Source organism: Ciona robusta, chromosome 2 (assembly GCF_009617815.1).
Source record: "Ciona robusta chromosome 2, ASM961781v2".
In the NCBI taxonomy this organism is placed as follows: Eukaryota; Metazoa; Chordata; class Ascidiacea; order Phlebobranchia; family Cionidae; genus Ciona; species Ciona robusta.
In genome coordinates, this window is record NC_143236.1 from 2,225,486 (window position 1) to 2,245,435 (window position 19,950).

General features: G+C 32.8%; 3 protein-coding genes across 3 annotated transcripts; 2 read left to right on the plus strand and 1 right to left on the minus strand.

Annotated features, from left to right (window-relative positions):
• Window position 1: 1 nt before the first annotated feature.
• On the plus strand, window positions 2-11,627 carry LOC149739991 (uncharacterized). Its single transcript, XM_089871358.1, has 20 exons — window positions 2-571; window positions 934-968; window positions 1,575-1,620; window positions 1,752-1,888; window positions 2,153-2,208; window positions 3,225-3,443; window positions 3,745-3,934; window positions 4,371-4,520; window positions 5,109-5,190; window positions 5,409-6,269; window positions 6,525-6,574; window positions 6,911-7,084; window positions 7,427-7,505; window positions 7,580-7,840; window positions 8,094-8,211; window positions 8,493-8,583; window positions 9,009-9,088; window positions 9,407-9,545; window positions 10,069-10,144; window positions 11,158-11,627. The coding sequence occupies exons 1-20, from the start codon at window positions 502-504 to the stop codon at window positions 11,298-11,300; spliced, it is 3,057 nt and encodes a 1,018-aa protein (XP_089727484.1). The 5' UTR covers window positions 2-501; the 3' UTR covers window positions 11,301-11,627.
• Window positions 11,628-12,571: 944 nt separating this feature from the next.
• On the minus strand, window positions 12,572-15,834 carry LOC149739992 (4-hydroxybenzoate polyprenyltransferase, mitochondrial-like). The gene is made up of 6 exons (XM_089871406.1): window positions 15,242-15,834; window positions 14,817-15,021; window positions 14,060-14,279; window positions 13,506-13,603; window positions 13,208-13,367; window positions 12,572-12,826 (listed from the first exon to the last, which is right to left on the minus strand). The coding sequence occupies exons 1-6, from the start codon at window positions 15,783-15,785 to the stop codon at window positions 12,650-12,652; spliced, it is 1,404 nt and encodes a 467-aa protein (XP_089727532.1). The 5' UTR covers window positions 15,786-15,834; the 3' UTR covers window positions 12,572-12,649.
• Window positions 15,835-16,455: 621 nt separating this feature from the next.
• Window positions 16,456-19,546, plus strand: LOC149739993 (uncharacterized). Its single transcript, XM_089871428.1, has 6 exons — window positions 16,456-16,697; window positions 16,863-17,171; window positions 17,474-17,627; window positions 18,482-18,655; window positions 18,944-19,134; window positions 19,261-19,546. The coding sequence occupies exons 1-6, from the start codon at window positions 16,542-16,544 to the stop codon at window positions 19,384-19,386; spliced, it is 1,110 nt and encodes a 369-aa protein (XP_089727554.1). The 5' UTR covers window positions 16,456-16,541; the 3' UTR covers window positions 19,387-19,546.
• The last annotated feature ends 404 nt before the right edge of the window (window positions 19,547-19,950 follow it).

Sequence of the window (19,950 nt, forward strand, 5' to 3'; positions counted from 1 at the left end):
TTTGTAAGGACATACACGTCCCCATTAAACAACAACAAGTGATGGAAATATTCATCGTATTTTTGTCGTTAGGTGGTGCTAACAAGTAGCGTTCCTTGTTGCCAAGTTGCTAACTTAGTTTTATTTTGACGTAAAAATCGCGATTTCTTTGACGTTTCGCAGTTTCAACATGAACTTGAGAGGCTTTTATAAATACCCGAGCCAATATTTATTATTTATTTTAGCCTATTCAAATAGCTGTGTACCCAATAAGAGGTTTGGAAGTAGTATGCAATTTAAAAGTAAACATAGGCAAGCGCAAAACAGTTATTTGTTTGCAATATCCAGTCTTTTTATGAAATTATTTGTTGTAATATTTTTTTCTGATCCGTTTACGAGTATGTCCAGGTGAAATGTTAAAAATGATAAACTCAGTTTTTAAATACATGAGATATACATTATAACACATGGAGACTTTCAGAAGTGAAACTAAAAGAAATTTCCTATTATAATAATTTGTCAATGGTGGTGCATGATTTGTCAAATACATCTTCGATGAACAAATACGATGTTCTTGGAGTAGTTGGAGAAGGTGAGACTTAATCTTTCATATCACTGATCAATAATTTAAGATGTTTTGTAAGGACAAGGAAAGACGTTCTGTTTAAAATACAAATACCCTACACTTTTCATGGTTATACAGAATAATGCTACAAAAACTATTTAAATCTTCAAATAATGGCCTATTTTTATTTAAAATAAAAACACATTACGTATTTAATAACAATTGAAAAAGCAAAACAAATAAGCTAATTATATATGTATGTAGACCATCATCCAATGGCTAGTTTTATGCATAATGTATTTTATATGAATGATACAAAGCAGATGGTGCAATTATTTACGGGTAATTTGTAAAACAGTACAAGTCTAAAAACCTTTAAAATTTAACAGGTGCATATGGAGTGGTTTTAAAATGCAGGCACAAGGTAAGTTTATGCTAAATGTCTTGTAACTTATGTCTAAAATAATTGTCTTATAAAATTTATCCCCCACTAAATAAAACAAAATATTTTTAAAAAGTAACTCAGTTTACAATAAAGTTTGATTAAAGTTGCCGCAGTGAGACATTTAAAGCAACCGAATACTTTAAAGCATCTTCGGTATTCGGCCACCATTAAGCTTATGTGTGCTTGGCTTCCACTCAATGGATACACTCGTCTTGTTGGCTTAAGCCCCTTTGTCATTTCCCTTTGTCATAAATGACAATGCCACTTGTAGAATGTGTGTTGCGGGTCGTCTTTGTCAGCCCTTTTTACTGACAAGCACCTCCAGCAGTCAATAATGAAGCTATAAACACAAAACGGATATTAATGTTATCATACAATGGTGCCTGATTAGTAACATAAGTTAACCAACACATTAGTGGTAGTATTGTCTGGGCGTTTGTCACAGAGTAACTCCTTCCTTCACTTTAAAATCCTGATATACATATTAGAACTTAAAGTGTATTTAAAGTAACACAGTTGCCATTTTACATAAAATAATTCAACATATTCATATGACACATTTTTATGAACAATTCTTACATTTAGGAAACCCAAGAAATCGTTGCAGTTAAAAAGTTTAAAGACAAAGAAGGTAGGTTTTTGCAGAAACATTTGCCAATAGAATTACCTATACACACATGGGTGGTGCTGTGTATTTGCTTTATGTACCAACACACATACATCTCTGCAGCATCAAATAAACTTACAATGTTTTATATTTAGATAACGAAGATGTACAAAGGACAACATTACGTGAGCTTAAGATGCTCAAAACACTCAAACAGGAAAACATTGTTGACTTAAAAGAAGCTTTTCGGCGGAGAGGAAAATTATATCTCGTGTTTGAATATGTTGAAAAGGTTACTTAAAGTTGCTTTGATTTTAAAAGGGCAGCAAAAACAAAGTTTTATTTAATGTTATTAAAATCCACACTTCATGTTATTTTATATTCCAGTATAAAAGGCTGGTATTTTAATGATTAAAATTAAGTCATGTCTTGTGTTGTGAATTGTTTTAGTATGTTTATATTATAAATGTTGTTTAACATTATTTCAATTTCGTATGTTTATACCCCCCCATGTATCGTTGTTATATAGAAATGTAATATGAGCTGTTTTATTCAGAACATGCTTGAACTACTTGAGGAAAAACCGAATGGTGTTCCTGCTGAGAAAGTGAGGTAAGGTTTTTGATTTGAAATAACTTTGTTTATTTATCTCGTTCCGCGGGCAGCCAAAATCGAACACAGCTGTCTAATTTTAAAACCTCATACCTGCTGATGAGTTACAATGTATGGAACTTGTGGAGTTTTTATATATACCTTTTTATAGACAATTTATTTTGTTAAGTAATTTGTCCAAAGACACACAGCCACAATGGTAGCAGCATCAAGTATCGACCCAGTATCCTTTGATTAGGATGCAGGCTCCCAACCACTTAACTAGGGCACTTATTACATGTTTGGTTTAATAAAGGCGTATGAAAATAGAGTTATCTTGATAACAGAGTTTACTTTCACTTCAAACTGTTACTTAAGCTTCCAACCAAAGTAGGTTTCTTATTTTGTGTGTGTTGTTAATGAAACGTCACCAGCGTCACTAGGTATGCACGTACTGGTGTTTGCTAAAGCTTGTTGAACCTAAAACTGATTTACTCAGCCGTTAAACTATTTCTGATTGTCAAACAAACCAATGTAAAGCATGTCTTCTTCACTACGGGTGTGTATTGACTCTAACATAACAAAGACATTTTCTTTTGTGCGGGTTTTTGTGCAAACAGTGCGTGTCTATGTCCTGTATATTCAAGCATACATACTTGCGTATTAAGTGTGTAAGGTTGCCACGCCAATAGATAGCATACACAGAACAAAGATTGTTAAAAATGTGAGAAAAACAATAATATCTGTCAGGACTGTCGAGAGTTCTGGCTCTCATCTCAATAAATGGCTGACCTCTTGTTTGTGTTTATTAAAATTTCAATTCATTAAGCACCATGTCTGAACTTGCTATTTAAGTGCTTGAAACTTAAAGACCCTTCTGGTAGAGATAAGTTTACATAGCTGGCTATAAAGTTTCACAGAAACAGAAATGAGAATCTTTGGATTCCTGGTACAATAAAGCACTCCACATAAAGCTTTATTATTTGAACAGTATTTTCAATGAAATAAAATCAATTTATTTTTTATTTAAATTGCAGAAGTTACATCTACCAACTAATCAAAGCAGTGCACTGGTGTCACGCAAATGATGTAATTCACAGAGATATCAAACCAGAAAATCTTCTAATAAGTTCTCATGATGTTTTAAAGCTTTGCGATTTTGGATTTGCACGACCAGTGTCGTTGTCGAGTCGTAATTCGGCATACACTGATTATGTGGCCACTAGATGGTATCGTTCACCAGAATTGTTGCTTGGGTAATCTATTTGTTTTTTTAGTATAATAATTAAATGAATTCTTTTTAGGTATTTCTATTTGAATGGGATAGTTCATTAATGTGACACTTTAAGGTGTCCTATCTGACCCAACCCTACTATATACAGTTTTTAAAAATGGATTAATTTCTGACAAAGCATAAACGCATACATACAGGAAAAATGTTCTAAAGACGTAACAAAATTAGTTCGGGAAAAATTAACTAAAAGAGCAAACATATATTCAACATTCATTGTATCACTTTATACTTAAAAATATAATTCTTATATTACTTATTTACAGAGTAAAATATGACAAAGGGGTTGATGTCTGGTCAATAGGATGTATATTGGGAGAGCTGAGTGATGGTCAGCCTTTATTTCCTGGGGAAAGTGAAATTGATCAACTTTTCACAATCCAGAAAATGTTGGGGAGTCTTCCACCTTGTCAGATGAAAATTCTTTTTACAAATCATCGTTTTGCTGGTTTGAAGGTAATGCTTGGTAATTCAGATGGAAGTATTGTCATTCATAGCATGATATTGTTTCTTAAAAATCTTTGTAGCAGTCATATTATTTGATACAAAATCATTTTGTTTTATTCTATTTTGGTAAGATCAAACAATGGGGTATGACATGGAAAATTGACTAGTGGTGGCCCATTATTAATCTTGCTAAGTTAATAAATGCTTTAAATTAGAACATTCAAAGTGTTTCGAACCTAATAATGAGGTGATTTGGTAAAAATTGATTAAAAATGTTTCATTGATACATGATCGTGGTCAGAAATTTTCTTTCTCGATTAAGTCAGATAGGTAAAATAGTATTTAACTAGATAAATAGTCGCTCTCATTAAATCACCTTAAATCACTGTTTTCTAGTTTTTTGTTTGTCACTATTGTTCAAACGTAAAGTCAATGTTCATTTTAGTTCCCCACACACTTCCAACCCATCACTTTACAACGAAGATACTGTGGAACAATCAATGGGCTCATGCTGAGTTTTATGTCAAGTACTTTGGTGATGGATCCAACAAAAAGAATTACAACACAACAATGTCTTGAACATAACGCCTTTCAGGTTAGCCTAAGTCTAATGCAAAGACTAGTTATTCCACATGTGTATTTATAAGTATGTTTTTAAAAGATTTTCATAGGATTTTAGAGGACAAGAAATTTCTATTTTTTCCATTTTTGACATACATAAAAACATACTTTTAAAAGTTTTTCATAGGACTGTAATTGGGGACAAGTTTTCTTTTACATTTTATGTTATAATTTTTATTTTCAATAAATTTTTCAATAAAAAATTATATTTTTTCTATTTCTGACAGACTTAAATATAGGTGTAGTAGTTCCAAATTAAGTGACTTCCCAATATGTTATATACCTATGCAAGGAAAAAAATAGTTTTAAAGGAGCCCTTTATAAATGCCGGGTAAAAATACAGAACCACAAAAGTACTTATTTTGTTGCCTTTTTGTAGAGATGTAATAAGTAATAAAGGAAAAAAATAATGCAGGTTTAAAAACTTTACTTTTGTTGAGTATCAATTTTTTACAAAACATGTACTTAGAACAAGCAAAATAGAGTAAAGCTCCTTTGAATAAATGTTTGTAAAGTGCTCTACTAGAATATTCATGACTTACATTATATTAATTTAACACAGACCGAGCGTTTAAAGGACAAGAATCTTGATTACTTTCGTGAAGCAACCAAACCTGGAAGTATAAGACCAAAGTCAGCAAAAGGTATGTGAACATTTATTGCGCATGAAACTATATATATTAAGTTTAGTAGCATGTAGATATTTTATCAGGTCTGGCAAACTACCAAGATGATGAATTAGCAAAATTATTCAAGTAGTTTTAGTCATTCTTTATAAGCTTCATTTTTGTGTAGCGCAACTGTTTAAATGCAAAATATTTCGTAGTTTTTTTAATGAATGTTGATAAATATTTGTTATCAGGTTCGGTGAAGGGAAAAAAGGGAAAAAATGGCGGAGATGAAATTGACAACTACAACATATCACAAGTGCCTTCCAATGTTGATCTGCTTACCTACCAACCCAACAACACAGCGGGAAGAAATGATAAATTGAATGACACTTATGAAGCCAATCTTGCTGCAACAAAACGTGGAAAGAAAAGTAACAAACTCATGCATTTGCTGAAAGACAAAGTGGAACCAAAGTCAAAATCACCAGATGAACTTCCCAGGTTTAGGTGCATAAACGGGACTTCCCCTGATAAGGAAATTGACGAGTCATCGAAACGTAATAATGCTGACTCGTCGCCGAAAATCACACCAAGCAACATCGGATGGGCACCGAAGAACAATAGTTCTGCTGAAGAGATATTAAGTAGTCCAGAAGCAAAAGAGGTTCAAGAGGAGAATGTTGAAGGAATGTTTGTGAAACGAAACAGTGTTCGCCATAAATCCCCACATCCTGTCGATCCAGCAAAGGAAAATCAATCTGCGTTCCAGAGAAAAGGTAGCCAGCGTTTTAAACATGGAGCAACTAAAGAAGAGACAAATGAGAAGAAATCTATGAAACGAGAAAATAAAGAGAACTTATACCGAGACTGTAGGTCCTCTTTCGCTCATCATCGAGAGGTTGTAGAAGAAGCTCCCGGACACTGCTCTCCTCCGGACTTGAAGAATGCACAGCCGTCTAAATCTTCTGTCAACATCGTAGAGCAGTCGGAAGAGCTTAGTCCTCCTCAAAACTATCATAACCAATCTGACGAAAGCAAGATATCAACCGTGGACACAAATGTTCGGACAGCAATTGCAACGACTCTGCATGTGCCAACTATAAATTTTAAAGGTAACATTGAGAGCAGAGCTTTTCATACCTTTTTTCTCACGTTCCCTTTAAACTCTTAAAAAATTTCCCGACTCTTTACAGTTAGTTGTATAAATTATGCAGTACTTTATGTAAAGCTGATATACTCTCAGCGACCTCTGAAGTTTGTTATGTGACCCCCAGTTTTGGAATCCCTGATTTAAAGTACTGTCCACATAACTATTAAGGATGCGTTATACCAAGTCTATTATTTATCACCATTGTTTTCCTTTCCAGCTTCACAAAGCAACAACACTGTAGACGAACGAACAACTCATGTTATGAAGGTAATTCTTTATGTTTACTTTTATTTTTTTAGTTACTTTTAGTAAAACCTAAATAAATTTTATACAAAAAAAACTTTATAACATAATTAAATTTCAAAATGTATAGTCCTGAGCGTTTTAACTAAACGATGAAGTTATAACAAAAACGAAAACATTTTTTTTGTTTGCTAACATGACAATGACCCTATTATATAACGATGTTAGCCAATTTGTTTATTATACCTTACCAGTTATCCACACAAATAAAATACGTAATTTCAATTTAAATAATACATAGCTTTATAGACATTTGATCCAAATTAATTTCATCAAAATTTCAATTACCTGTTTTCTCAGCCCTCTAAATCAAGAATTGGTGAAAGATCGGGACATACAAGAGACTCGCATCATAAAGATGAACATAGTGATCAGCAGAAGTCCGGAGGAGAATATCCAACATCCAAAGGAGTAGTAAACAGTGTAAAGAGCTTCATGACATCTATGCCTGTGGATGAAAGTTATGAAAACAAGGTGAACTTTTTTTATAGATTTGTAAAATTCTATAGCTTTTGGGAAGGCTTTCTAAAGTTTTAAACATGTAAAACATATTGATTTATTAATTTTTTTCGATTTTTGTGTATGTGTATTGGCATATACGATTTGGTGAAAAATGTAACTTGTAATTTCTTACTTCTTTTTAAACTACATAACACATACATGTTGAACATTGTGTTAAACTTGCGATAATCCCCAGTTAAAAAACTTTTATGTAAAACATTGTAATAGACATGTTCACCATTATAAGAGATTTTTAGTTATTTTAACATCATACCTCAACAACATTACCTAACCAATACCTTCAACACCTTTCAGAACAATGTGTCAGACCTTGCAGATTATAAAAAGGAACTAAAAAGAATAAAATCAAGTTTATTTGGAAAAAAGGGAAGCAGTAAGTTACACAACCTCAATTAATTTGCACCACCACCTAAACATTGTTGAACTAATATTTACTTTTCTGATAAGGAGTCCAACGCCATGAGTCGCTTGATTCGAACCAATCAACTTCTAGCACTGGCAGCGGCAGACAGCGTTACCAGGGTAACGATACAAACAGCAATCGGTTTCTGCAACCGTGCATGTCCACAGTTGCAGAAGGGGGGATTACCCATCATGCACAGCAACACTCGGACCTGACAGGGATGACATCATGCTGCGGTGTTGGGCAGTCAAGTTCAAAGTCAAGTAAAGTGTCGAGGGACCGACGTGCGAAAAGTCATTATTATGGTAATTTTCTCTTTTGATTTATGTTCCTATTTATGGGTCAAACCTAAACTTTGACATAGGCTTACAAAGTGTTTACTGAATAACTCCACACATTAAATAGACCCAACAAAACACATTTTTTTAGTTCAAAACTTAATAGTTATTTATAATCTATATTTATATCTCTTTCCTCTCTTTCAAGTTTATTAAACCAATATTTTCGTTTCTCCACTTACCAATCAATTTCTTTAACATGTGCTGAGTTTCCTTACAGATTCAAACCTCGACAGCGAGCATGATAACAGTCCTTCAATCACAAACCCTCACATTGCAAGAGCTTACTCTCGTCTCCATCAGTTTCAAATTGAAGAACAAACTTCACATGATTCCATGTGAGATATTCTATATAAGTTGCATTGTACTTTTATTTATTCTATGGTATATAAGTTCCCCTTGCCGGTATTGTTGCAATATTTAAATTAAGTCTCATACTTGCTAAAACGGAATAATTTTTTTTTTGCAAAACAACAAAAATAGTAAAAAATTAAACATTAAAAATACTAATACCAAATCTACTTGTAAGAATCAAGCAATTAATTGCAGATTAAGCAAAGAAGCTTGCCAAAATGCACATTATTATCATTACAATAATTTGTTTTTTATTTGTTTCCAGTGACAACTCATGGCGCGAACCCAATACTTCAACTAACAGAAACGCTATTCAAAGTATTTTGAAGAAAAAGAAAAAAGGAAGAAGAAATAAGGTATTTATGTTGTGTCTAGTATTTATCATATTCATGTTTTTGTCAATTACACAGAGTTCTATAACATCGTTGTAACTGTGAACTGACTATAACTAAAATTCCTGCATAAAACAGCTTCAATTAAACCATAACATAATTTGTATTTATCGCTTAGCCTTAGATTAAAAAAGGTCATATTGTTAACAGTGGAGAAGAGATAAGAATTTACAGAAAATAGGACAGTCGCTATAACATGCTAAGGGAAAATAAATGATTACTTAAAATGTGGCTTTTAAACCATATATGCACTCATAGTGGGTTGCAAATGTTTAATTAAAACACATTACTGTGTAGTTAGATACAACCAAAATTACCACATTGTTTTTACCCAAACAGTATCTTGGTAATTTCAATTCTCTCTCATATAATATTAATACTTTATTAAGGTAAGCACAGTTGAAGGTGACCACCTTACTATCCACAACCCTGGGATGGTCAAACAACATATAGCACTGTGGGATAGCAGGTATGCAGTTTATTAATAACAATTCTCAATATGATTGTATTGCATATTTCCTTTTTGTTTTGTAATGCTGAACTAAATATGAACAGAAATGCTCACGGAATGCAGAATTTTTAATGTTTTAATTTTATTTGTGGTAAAAATAAAAATAGCTTCTTTGAATACTATATAATAATACTAAAAAAATAAAAGGAAAAATGCAGGGGGCAGATAACTACTCTGAACACTTTAATAAAACTAAAAATAAATAAAAATGTAAAAAAATGTTTGCACTGCCAAAGCTCTTATTTTTTCATTTTTTATGTTATATAAACCTTTCAGGGCAACAAACAGTAGACAAGTGACGAACACTTCAACATCTCGTGGGCTCCGTAAACTTGTTCACACACCATCATCCTTACTTGCTTCAGAACACCAGCAACCTTACAACAGCCAGCAGTTTCCCCATATAGCTCCTAATGTAGGTTTTAGTTTGTTTCTATTTGTTTGAAATTTTTTATCATTTTGGTAAAATTGGCCAATCCTAGTCAAATCCAAGCCGCTTGTAGTAACTGGATGTATGTCCTGATCCATATGAAATACAATAATTCTTGAAGCAATTTTGTTATGTATTAGTTGATTATACCACTCTTGTTTAGTAAAGTTTTATTATAGTTGTATGACATTTTTTGCTTTAATAAGCTGTCCAATATTTAAATGCTGGGCAAGACACTTAACGGTAATTGCTCCAACCCAATGGTCATCATGAGTTGTCCAAATTATCAGCCATACATAAAAAAATAAATATTAATTCCCTCAAAAATAATCCACAATAAAGTAACATACATTGTAATTTGTAAGCTGGCATGGGGTGTATGAAAAATCACCCATGTTATAACAACTGTCATTTTTAGCAAGTTTTCATGCAATATTGGTAAGTAACAAACAAGATCTTCTGGTAATAATTATTAAATCAAGAAACCAACTTTATTATCATGATACAGAATGAAAGAAACACACGATCTACAAATAACTATCAATATCAACAAAACTCACGACATGAAAGAAAGAACCCAATAGGTAATTTACTAATTTTTAAATTAATGATATAAATAAATTCACGTTATGTAATACTTTGCCTATGGTACTTCTACAAACCTTTGTGCTTTACAAACCAAATGATTCCTAGTTTGAATTATTTTCTTTTGATAGCCCAAAATTATTATAAGCTGAACAACATGCGTTTGCCATCCCCTTTTATAGTTCTTTCAACTGGAATTGTACATAACAGATTCCTCCTTTATAAATATATATGCATTAATTTTAATCTTCTAAATATAAATTTTATGTGTTATAAAGTGAATATGGAGTAATAATATTTTAGTTGATTCATTGAAAAGATTATTTATATGCTGATAAGGTAAGATAGATATTGTCATTTCGTTGTAAAATAAATTAATTTGTCACTTCATGTATCCACGGCATTGGGCTGCCCGTATAGTACAGCATGGTGCATAATGTCAATTTTGTATCCAAGGTGAGAATTTTGTATCCACCATTTTCCAGGGCTGTGGCAAAGTGGTTAATGCGCATGCTTTTAACTCCGAGGTAATGAGTTCAAGGCTTGTCGCTGCTACCATTGTAAGAGTATGTGTTCTTGGGCAAGACAGTTAACGACAATTGCCCCAACCCAGTAGTCACTAATGGGTTGCCTAAATTATCAGCCATACATAAAAAAAACACCCAAAACAATCGCCCGAAAAGCTACAGTCGTAAGCTGGAAAGAGGTGTATAACAAAACACCTCTGTTATAGCATATGTTGTTTTCCGGACACGCAAATATAAAGCAAGATACATTCATTCATACTATGTTTATGATATTTTAATAACGACCATGCTGCTTTTAATGTTATTTGCACGAGCTGAAACTATTCTAACCTCAACTGGTCCAACTGCAGCAGTTAAATAAAAAATCAAGAATCGCAAAAAGTTGGGTGAATTAAGCCACTGTACCCATGTTTATAAACTATATTGTCGTACAAAGTAAAGAAGATATAAGATCACTTATTTATTCACAACCAATGATATTTCAGATTACTCTCTTGAAGAGCAACTTCACAGTGACCTGCACATAAGTGGAGGAAACAGTCTTATGTACGAAGCTACAACCCCAAGGACCCAAACCCATACCCTGGGTCCAATAAAGAGCGCAAAACGACGAAAAGGACCTGACTAGTCAACAAACAAAGACACACCAATATAAACTAAACCATAAACCCCTCGCAGCTGTGGATTAATTTTATTACAACTCGGTACATATCATATTTGCTGCAGCTATATCACTGTATTCACAACCGTCCACTTTACCAAGTGCAACTTTGCTTCTTCAAGAAACCCCACAGCCTACCTCTGTTCCTGCATCCTTCTCTGGCGTTATTATACTCCCCTATATTATCCACTTGTATTGTTGGTTTTTCATCATTTTGTTTCAAAACTTTTTGTTCTGCTTTTATTTTATTACAGCAGCCAGCAAAGTTGGCAAAATAAAACATTTAAACCAAAACTTGTATAAAAGTTCGAAAATGATTCAGGATATTTTTAGTGGAATTATTCATTTAATATTACACAACAAGAAACTATGAATAAAATAAATCTGTTCATAAAGCAAATGCTGACAGAAACAAATATTGTCACAGGCCATACATAGGGTGAGAAAGAAAAACTAACTTATATATATATACTTATGCATGAGAGCAAGAAATCACAGCTCTAATTAATAAACCTGTAGTTAACCCTTTTACTACCACGGTTAACTGAGATCGATCCAAAATTAACCAACAAAATAGTTTTTATTTTCTATTTATGACTGAACAGTAGGTATAATTATAATAGTATTTTTATTTACATGTGGATGCTAGGAATTTACTATATTCATTCAATTTCTAAAATAAAATAAAAAAGTACAAACTAGTGAATACATTGGATCTGTATTATTCTATATTTGTCCATGTCTTGTCTATGTTTGTCAATGTATTGTTTATGTTTTTTGTACAAGTTTTGTCAAAACAGGGAAAAAACATAAATGAAATCATTATATTTAAACAGATATCTAACAATATTGAACCTTTCCCAATGTCTTATTCCATGTTTGATTATAAAAGAAAATTTAAATGGCCATTTAAAATTTTATATATAACGTTTACATAGCAAAGAAAGTAGCGTGTCCAGTTAATTTTGGTAGGTTAACTACAAATTGCAGAATACTCTTTACTAGTTTGGAATCAAGTAGCCGTCAAAGTTGAATGACACTTTTTCTTATGAGAAGTTCCATGTACTGTCCCACAGCGGACTTTAATACTCTTGCGTTTCGACTTCACACATTTTTTTCAAAATCTGTTTTGTATTATTAAACTTTGGTGGTACCATTTGATCACATTTAAGCTCTACAAACGATTTTTTGTTGGTATGCCCCTTCAACTCAATATAAATAATGTTACACAGTTAACATTATATATTACGAATATTTTTGTTTATTTTAATTAAAGCAATAAAGCGGCACAATAAATTTTTTTATTAAATCTGGAGTTAACGCTTATCAAGAGCAATTCTTTGTTCCAGAAGCATTTTTTTTTCTTTAGACAACTTTTGAGTCTGTGTGATAGTTCCAACGATAATTCCTGTCACCAATATCAAACCAATCCATTTGTTTGCAACAAACGCTTCCCAACAAGCTTGTCTGCTTGTTGGTTCAATAACCGAGCTCTGCAAATGCATAAAATAAAAGGCAGGTGAATGACATGAAAAAAATATTACCAGAATAAATGAATATAACTTATTTTAAAACAATACGATGGGACAACGATCTTATGACATGGGTGTTATGTTTTTTACACCTTGTGCCCAACTGCTACATGTTTAATTTTATCGATGATTTTATAACATATAATAACATAATGGACCACAGGACACTCTAACAACTATGGCATGGCACTGGTAAAACAATTACTTTAATTTGGGATACTGCATTTTTAATACTGTATCTTTAATGGTGATCAGATATATTTGGTCAACACACAAAAGTTGTTAAAACGAACTGAACTTAAAGGTACATATGAGATAAAAACAGTTGTCAGTCAACCAAACCTGAACCACCAGTTGAAATCCTGCTATCAAGCATGCCAGGGTAAAAGGGCCGTCTAAATATTTTAAATGGCCAGCAACATAAAAGAGCACAACGTGTGACACTGCACATATTCTTAAAAACAACAAGATACGTTGCTTTTCGACATTCTGCATTTCAATCCTATAAATAATAAGCGTTATATTTTCAATTAGTTTATGCAAAATAGTAAAATTTAATAAGCATTTCATTAATTAAAACACGAAATTTTTTTTATTTTTTTAAAAAACCATCGATTCAAAGTAAAATAGTTAAAACAACCTTTCCTCCAATGGCATTTCTTTCAATTCTTCTTCAGTATATCTTGAGAACAACCGAGCAGTTGATTTGATGCCGGCTTTTACATCATCTTTCACATCCTAAACCAATTTTACAAAAACTTAAAATGTCAATATCCAAACCAAACTTAAACAAACACATGAATCATGTAAACTGAAACTTGACTTATAATAATTTACTGCTGAAATTTCAAGGTTGGCTTGTCATCTTAAAGGGTTAGTTAGGGCACATGTACACATCTTAGCCACAAACCTTTTAACGTTTTCATATCATAATAATACTACACTAATACATACTTGGAATTCATAACTTAGAAGCAGCATACATGGTTTATTGACTTTATTGTTATTTTTATTGTTTAACTATGTCGGTTATCCAAAGATTTGTTATCCATATATCTAGAATGTCTTTGTGTACCCGATAAAGGTAGTCTAAATAGGTTGGGCATCGGTACAAAAAAAAGTGCCAAAGGGTGCTCCAGCAAAAAGCAAAGTTTACAAATTATGTACCAATGTAATATAAAGGCGTTTAAATACCTGAAAGGCATAAACAGTATCATAATACATTGTCCAAAGAAAGCAACTAGCATATAGGGATAGCTGAACCGGCCAATTAATGGTGTTGGTCACGGCCACATAACCCATCAAAGCTCCCATGTTGAAGGTTAATCCCAGCACAGCTTGTGGAAACATGGTGAATCTCTTTGCAAGCGGATAAACAACAACAGGAAGCATTGCTACACAGCCGATCATAATGCTGAAGAAAGGTGAACAAATAATTTTTGTACACAACATGATATTTATGTTTAGCGATATTCAAGTTTAGATTTGAAAATAAAGTAAAATTATAAGTTATAACATAACATTTCAATTTGCAATATCCGCATCACTTACTAACAAATAGTATTTCTGACAACTTCATATTTATTTTTAAATTTGGTTAAAAACATTAACTAGATAAAGTTAGCAAACGAAATAATAAAAAAAACTGTTCAAATCATGCACATTATATAATATTACTAAAGCCATGTTACATTTAGGTTTGATTATTAAATTAAACAAGTTCTTTATGGTATACATGTGTCTCCAATGTGTGTATTACGAGTATGTATGTGCTGTATACACTTCATGTAGTCTATATTACATGCAGTTTGCATCTATTAATATGCTCTACACAACACCTTGTTTGGGTATGTGCTGCAATGTGGTAGTTAGAGTTGTCCATGTATTACTAATAAAATCTTTTTTATTTTATACAGATATGTTGAACCTTTCTCAGCGTTCTATTCCTTACCAGGTTGGGTTGAGTGTGAGTAGAATACCCAGTGATAATGAAAGTTGCACAGCCAGCAATTTAATCGCATTTTTTTCGCTGACAGCTCCGGATGCAATTGGCCGATTTTTTGTTCGTTCGACTCGTTTGTCCAAATCCCTGTCCCATAAGTCGTTGATCACACAACCGGCACCGCGCATCAGGAATGCTCCAAGACCGAATAAACCTGACATTGATCATCATTTGTAAATTGCAAATATAAAGTTAGACATAACCACATAAGTAGTTTATCTAAGCCATGTTACATCGTCTATGAAATAGGCTACTAACTAAAACTAACATCAAATTAAAGGTTGGTAAAAAGAAGTTACTGCAAGATTAATTCAATAACCTGATAAAAAATTATTAATTAAAAATTTTATTTATTTTTATAATTTACACCTTACCCAGATAATATAAACTTGGAAGTTGGCCAGGTGGAGCAGCAAGACAGATGCTATAAGCACAAGGAATATATAAAAGCAATGTCCCAATTGGTTTGTCAACTCGGGCCAACTCCAGATATGGACGAATACTGTTTGGAGCTTTTTTGACAAACTGTGACATATTATATGTGTTTGCGAGTTGTATTCTCTTTTCCCTTAATTCTTCTCTTCTTTCATAATATTTTGTAAATACAGCTTGTTCCTGAACTCCAAAAAAATTGGATTTTTTTGATGGTTTTATCCCAATTTTCTTCCCCTGGAAGGGATCATTGTGAATAAAGTTCATAGTTTGGTAAGCATGCAGAAAGTTTGCATTTGTCTGATGAAACTTTTCATGTTTCTGCCAAGAGGATCCATATGATCTTGCAAATTGATAAGTATGAATAGCTCTAGATAACTGGATAATTCGACCACACATGGAATCAGATAACTGCAACACTGACAGTGACATCATTAAGATTGTTGTAAAAGTTACATGATTTAAAGCTGTGAAAGCAATAAACATACATTTTTAACATTATACTGCAATACTTCAATTGGTTAATATATCAATTACGACCTGTAAAAAGTACAAACCCGGTGAATTTAATTAGAACCCGTTTGTAAATGTTCGTGAATGTTTTAAAATATCATGTTTAAATCAAAACATAGAGATCATATTTTCACACAATGCACATGAGGGAAATCCCCGAAGTCAAAAAATCAAAAACATCGAATTCAAAAATAAATACATTTTTCGAAAAATTATGCATTATGCACACAATAGTTATTTGTTCATTCACGTGGTAGTTTCCTACTGGTATAACATTAAATAAAAAAAAATTGCTGATGTCATGAAGTGTCAACGTATTGCGTCATGCTGATTACGTAATAGTAATGTGACGTAAGTCTGACGTAAGGTGCATACGTGACTTATTTTTATATAAAGGTCGGGCGATCTGTGTTTAAATAGGACAGCACAGAAACGTTACCGTGTTTGCATTGACTTTGATTTGATAGCAGGACGCGTAGCAAAACCTTGCGCGTAGAAAAACCAGACGTTAGATTACGTGGTTTGTTTACATTAAGATATCATGATCGCGCCCGCAGTAAAATGTCTGACATAAAATAATTATCAGACAACAATAAAATATAGGGCACACGTCTTAGTCTGATGAGCGCTAACTGTAGTTTAAACTAATTTTAAATTGTTGAATTTCTTTTAAGAAGTTAAGGTTTATCGCGATTAAACTGTCAATCAAAGGCGTCGTCCGCAACAAATATGTTGTCTACCGGAAGTAAAACTTTCCTATTTCGACCGTTCCTGGGCTCATGCTATGCACTACAAAGTGGAAAACTACCATGTTCAAATCTTCATACAACTCCCACGAAAATCACAGTGAAGAGATACTTGGTTGGTTATAGTTGGTCAACTCAGGTGTGTTGGTTGTAATTCTATGTGATTTAATTGTGTAATAAAATGTGTTATCCTTTTTATTTATTTGTGGTTCGTATAGAAATAGTTTTATATTATATATATTAGTATTAGAGTTATTTAATTGAACCTATTTTTTGATTGAACAGGTTTCTGTTTTTGTTGCAGCCACATTCCAGATTACTTCATTCATGTCAACAATTAAAGATAGATGACAAAAATAAATCCGAGCATTTTAAAATTGAAACAAACGATTCAACCGATGAACCCAATATAGAAGTGGAAAACTTTCCTCACTTTAGAGAAGCAAAAAAAGCAAAAGAGACACAAAAAGGAAGCTCTCTTGCTGAAGCTGAGGAGCATCCGGATGTAGAAGAAGGAAGAGCGATGCAAGATGGAGGGTACAGACTTCCTCATCCTATCTGGCACAAACAAGAATTGGAATCAGTGCGGATATCACATAGACCTCCTGTTGGGGTAAATATTATTGTTATTACTAGTGAATACACCACAACTACGCACAAAGTTACGCACGTGTCCCTCGTGAGTTAGCATGAGGTGTATTGAAATAGAACACCCGTGTTATAACGACTGTCGTTTTCGTGCCACGTAGGAATATCTCATTTTTTGCTTTGACATTATAGAAGGTTGTTTCACCATTAGCTTTTGTCCTATTCAATATCTACCAAAAAATACACATGTAAAGTCTGACATGGAAAACTAAATTTTACCTGAAAAACCCAAACCAGTGGTATTAACAACTCTACCCTTTATTACAGAAAGTAGACAAATTGGCTTATTACAGTGTACAGTTACTTCGGACTGGCTTTGATGTTTTTTCTGGTTATACTCTCGGTACATACACTGGACGGCTAGATGAGAAACAGTGGGTCAAGAGAATTATATTTTTAGAAACCATTGCTGGTGTACCAGGTAAAATGTAACAAGTACTTGTTTTAATTATATATTTATCAGTATCCATGACTGTGAACATTGTATTACTGTAATTACTATAAATAATTAGTGACATCACCTGTTGCACTGTTTGGATTGTGGTTTTGGTCGATTTTCAAGAAACGGCGTATTTGTTATTAACAGTCACGTACGCACAAACAGGAATGTACAATACAGGATTTCAAATTCCTGAGATTTAAATCTTTTTATATTCAAATCTAATAACAGGACTCTGTTTAATGATTTCTTCATACGGCATCTCTTGAAATATATTCTGTTACCAATTTTATAAAACGATTAATTGTAAATAAACAATTTGCAATGTCATTCCTTGACATTCCAATGGTTACTATACATTTAGTTATGGATTAGCCGTTTTTTGCACCATCATTCTGCAGGGATTAAAGCTTTATACTCCCTCAAAAAACTACAGGGATTGGCAATTTTCATGCATAATGTTTAGTGCGAAAATGGCAAATGCAAAACATTAGGCAACTGATCATCACAACGCAAAAATTACCTAGTGATACAATTTTTGATTTATTTTACAGCCATTATTCAACAAATCTACTATTGAAGGGTCAATAAACTGATTTATGTGTGTAAAATTGATAGGGTATTGTAATATAAATGAACATGATGCAAAATTCTAGATTCGAAATAAAGTATTCTAGGATATCCTAGCTAGAACACCTCATTATTTTGTATTGTGCATCCCTACGTGCAAACTTACAGTATTAAAGTTTAAACTTATATTTGTATTTGCCACTATGAATCAATTTTTTCCCTTATATTTCTTATTTTTTAGGCTTTTTATATAAAATGTTCCTTAGGAATGGTCGGTGCCATGGTTCGTCACCTGGTTTCCTTACGTAGATTAAAGCGAGACCACGGTTGGATTCACACATTGCTTGAGGAAGCTGAAAATGAGAGAATGCACTTAATGACTGCGATGAGAATTGCCAACCCTGGTATTATCATGAGGACGAGTATTGTGGTTGCACAAGGTCAGCTTGTTTATTTCCACAAATTATATTTTATGTTTTTGATCTTTGACTAAAATATTTTCAATGGTAAGCAGTGTTAACATGGATTCACATGTGACAGGTAGGGAACTTTCTTTATACATTTAAGCAACTGAATTCTCAATATTTGGCATTTATTTAAATGGTTTATATTTTATATTGTTAAGGTTGTATGTTCAGAGGCACCATGAAACTAGGCTTGGGCTTAAGCCAAAATTAGCTCCCGTTTAAATGTTACAGGAAATACTTACAGTGATTTGCATTCTATAGGAATCTTTGTGTCTGGATTTTCTTTGGCTTACTTAATCTCACCACGATTTTGTCATCGTTTTGTCGGCTATCTGGAAGAGGAAGCAGTTAAGACTTACACGCATTGTTTAGAAGAACTTGACAGTGGAAACCTAAAAATGTGGTGCCGAATGAAAGCGCCAGAAATTGCTGTTGAATATTGGAAACTCCCTGTAAGTTTACAGTTATGGAATAAATTCATACAAGTCTTGTGTTTTGATAAGATGATTTTCAACCTCTACACTCCCTCAAACACAAACAATGAAAAAACCACTCACATGTTTTTATTGCTTGAACAGGACGATGCAATGATGCGAGACGTTATCCTGGCAATCCGAGCTGATGAAGCACATCACAGATCAGTCAACCATGACTTGGGATCGAGAAAACCAGACGAGCAGAATCCTTACCCACCAGGACAATAAATTTTTTTATTACAACATTGCATTAAACTGAGCTGTTTTAGAAATCACTTGTTAGCACTTTTATACATTAGCCTCAGTTCTTGTCATCGTATTGTTAAATATTCACTGTTTGCGTTTAGATTTTCAATAATTAAATTGTGAGCTTACAGGGCATTGTAAACTATTCTGTTTTGTCCGGAAAATTTGCAATGATACTCTAAAAACTTTTAATCAATGACAACATTTAAGATTAATTTTAAGCTTTTATTTTTTGCACTGTAGAACAGTTTTATATTTTAAAGATTTCTTGACAGAAACCAAATCTCTTTATTTTTTCTTAATGTTGTGATTGCTAATGTATTGTCCTGTATTTTCAATCATAGCTTGCATTTGTCGATGCAGTCTGTTGTATTGGTTGCACTGTACACTATGTATTTAACGAGCTGTGTATATGATACAAACATACATGGTAATATAATGTTTGAATATAGACATAATTTTAACAAACTGCTTAATGGCATACACTAACATTGTGAATCATGATAACAGTGCTTAGCTTGCTGATAAAAGAAAAATATTTTTTCC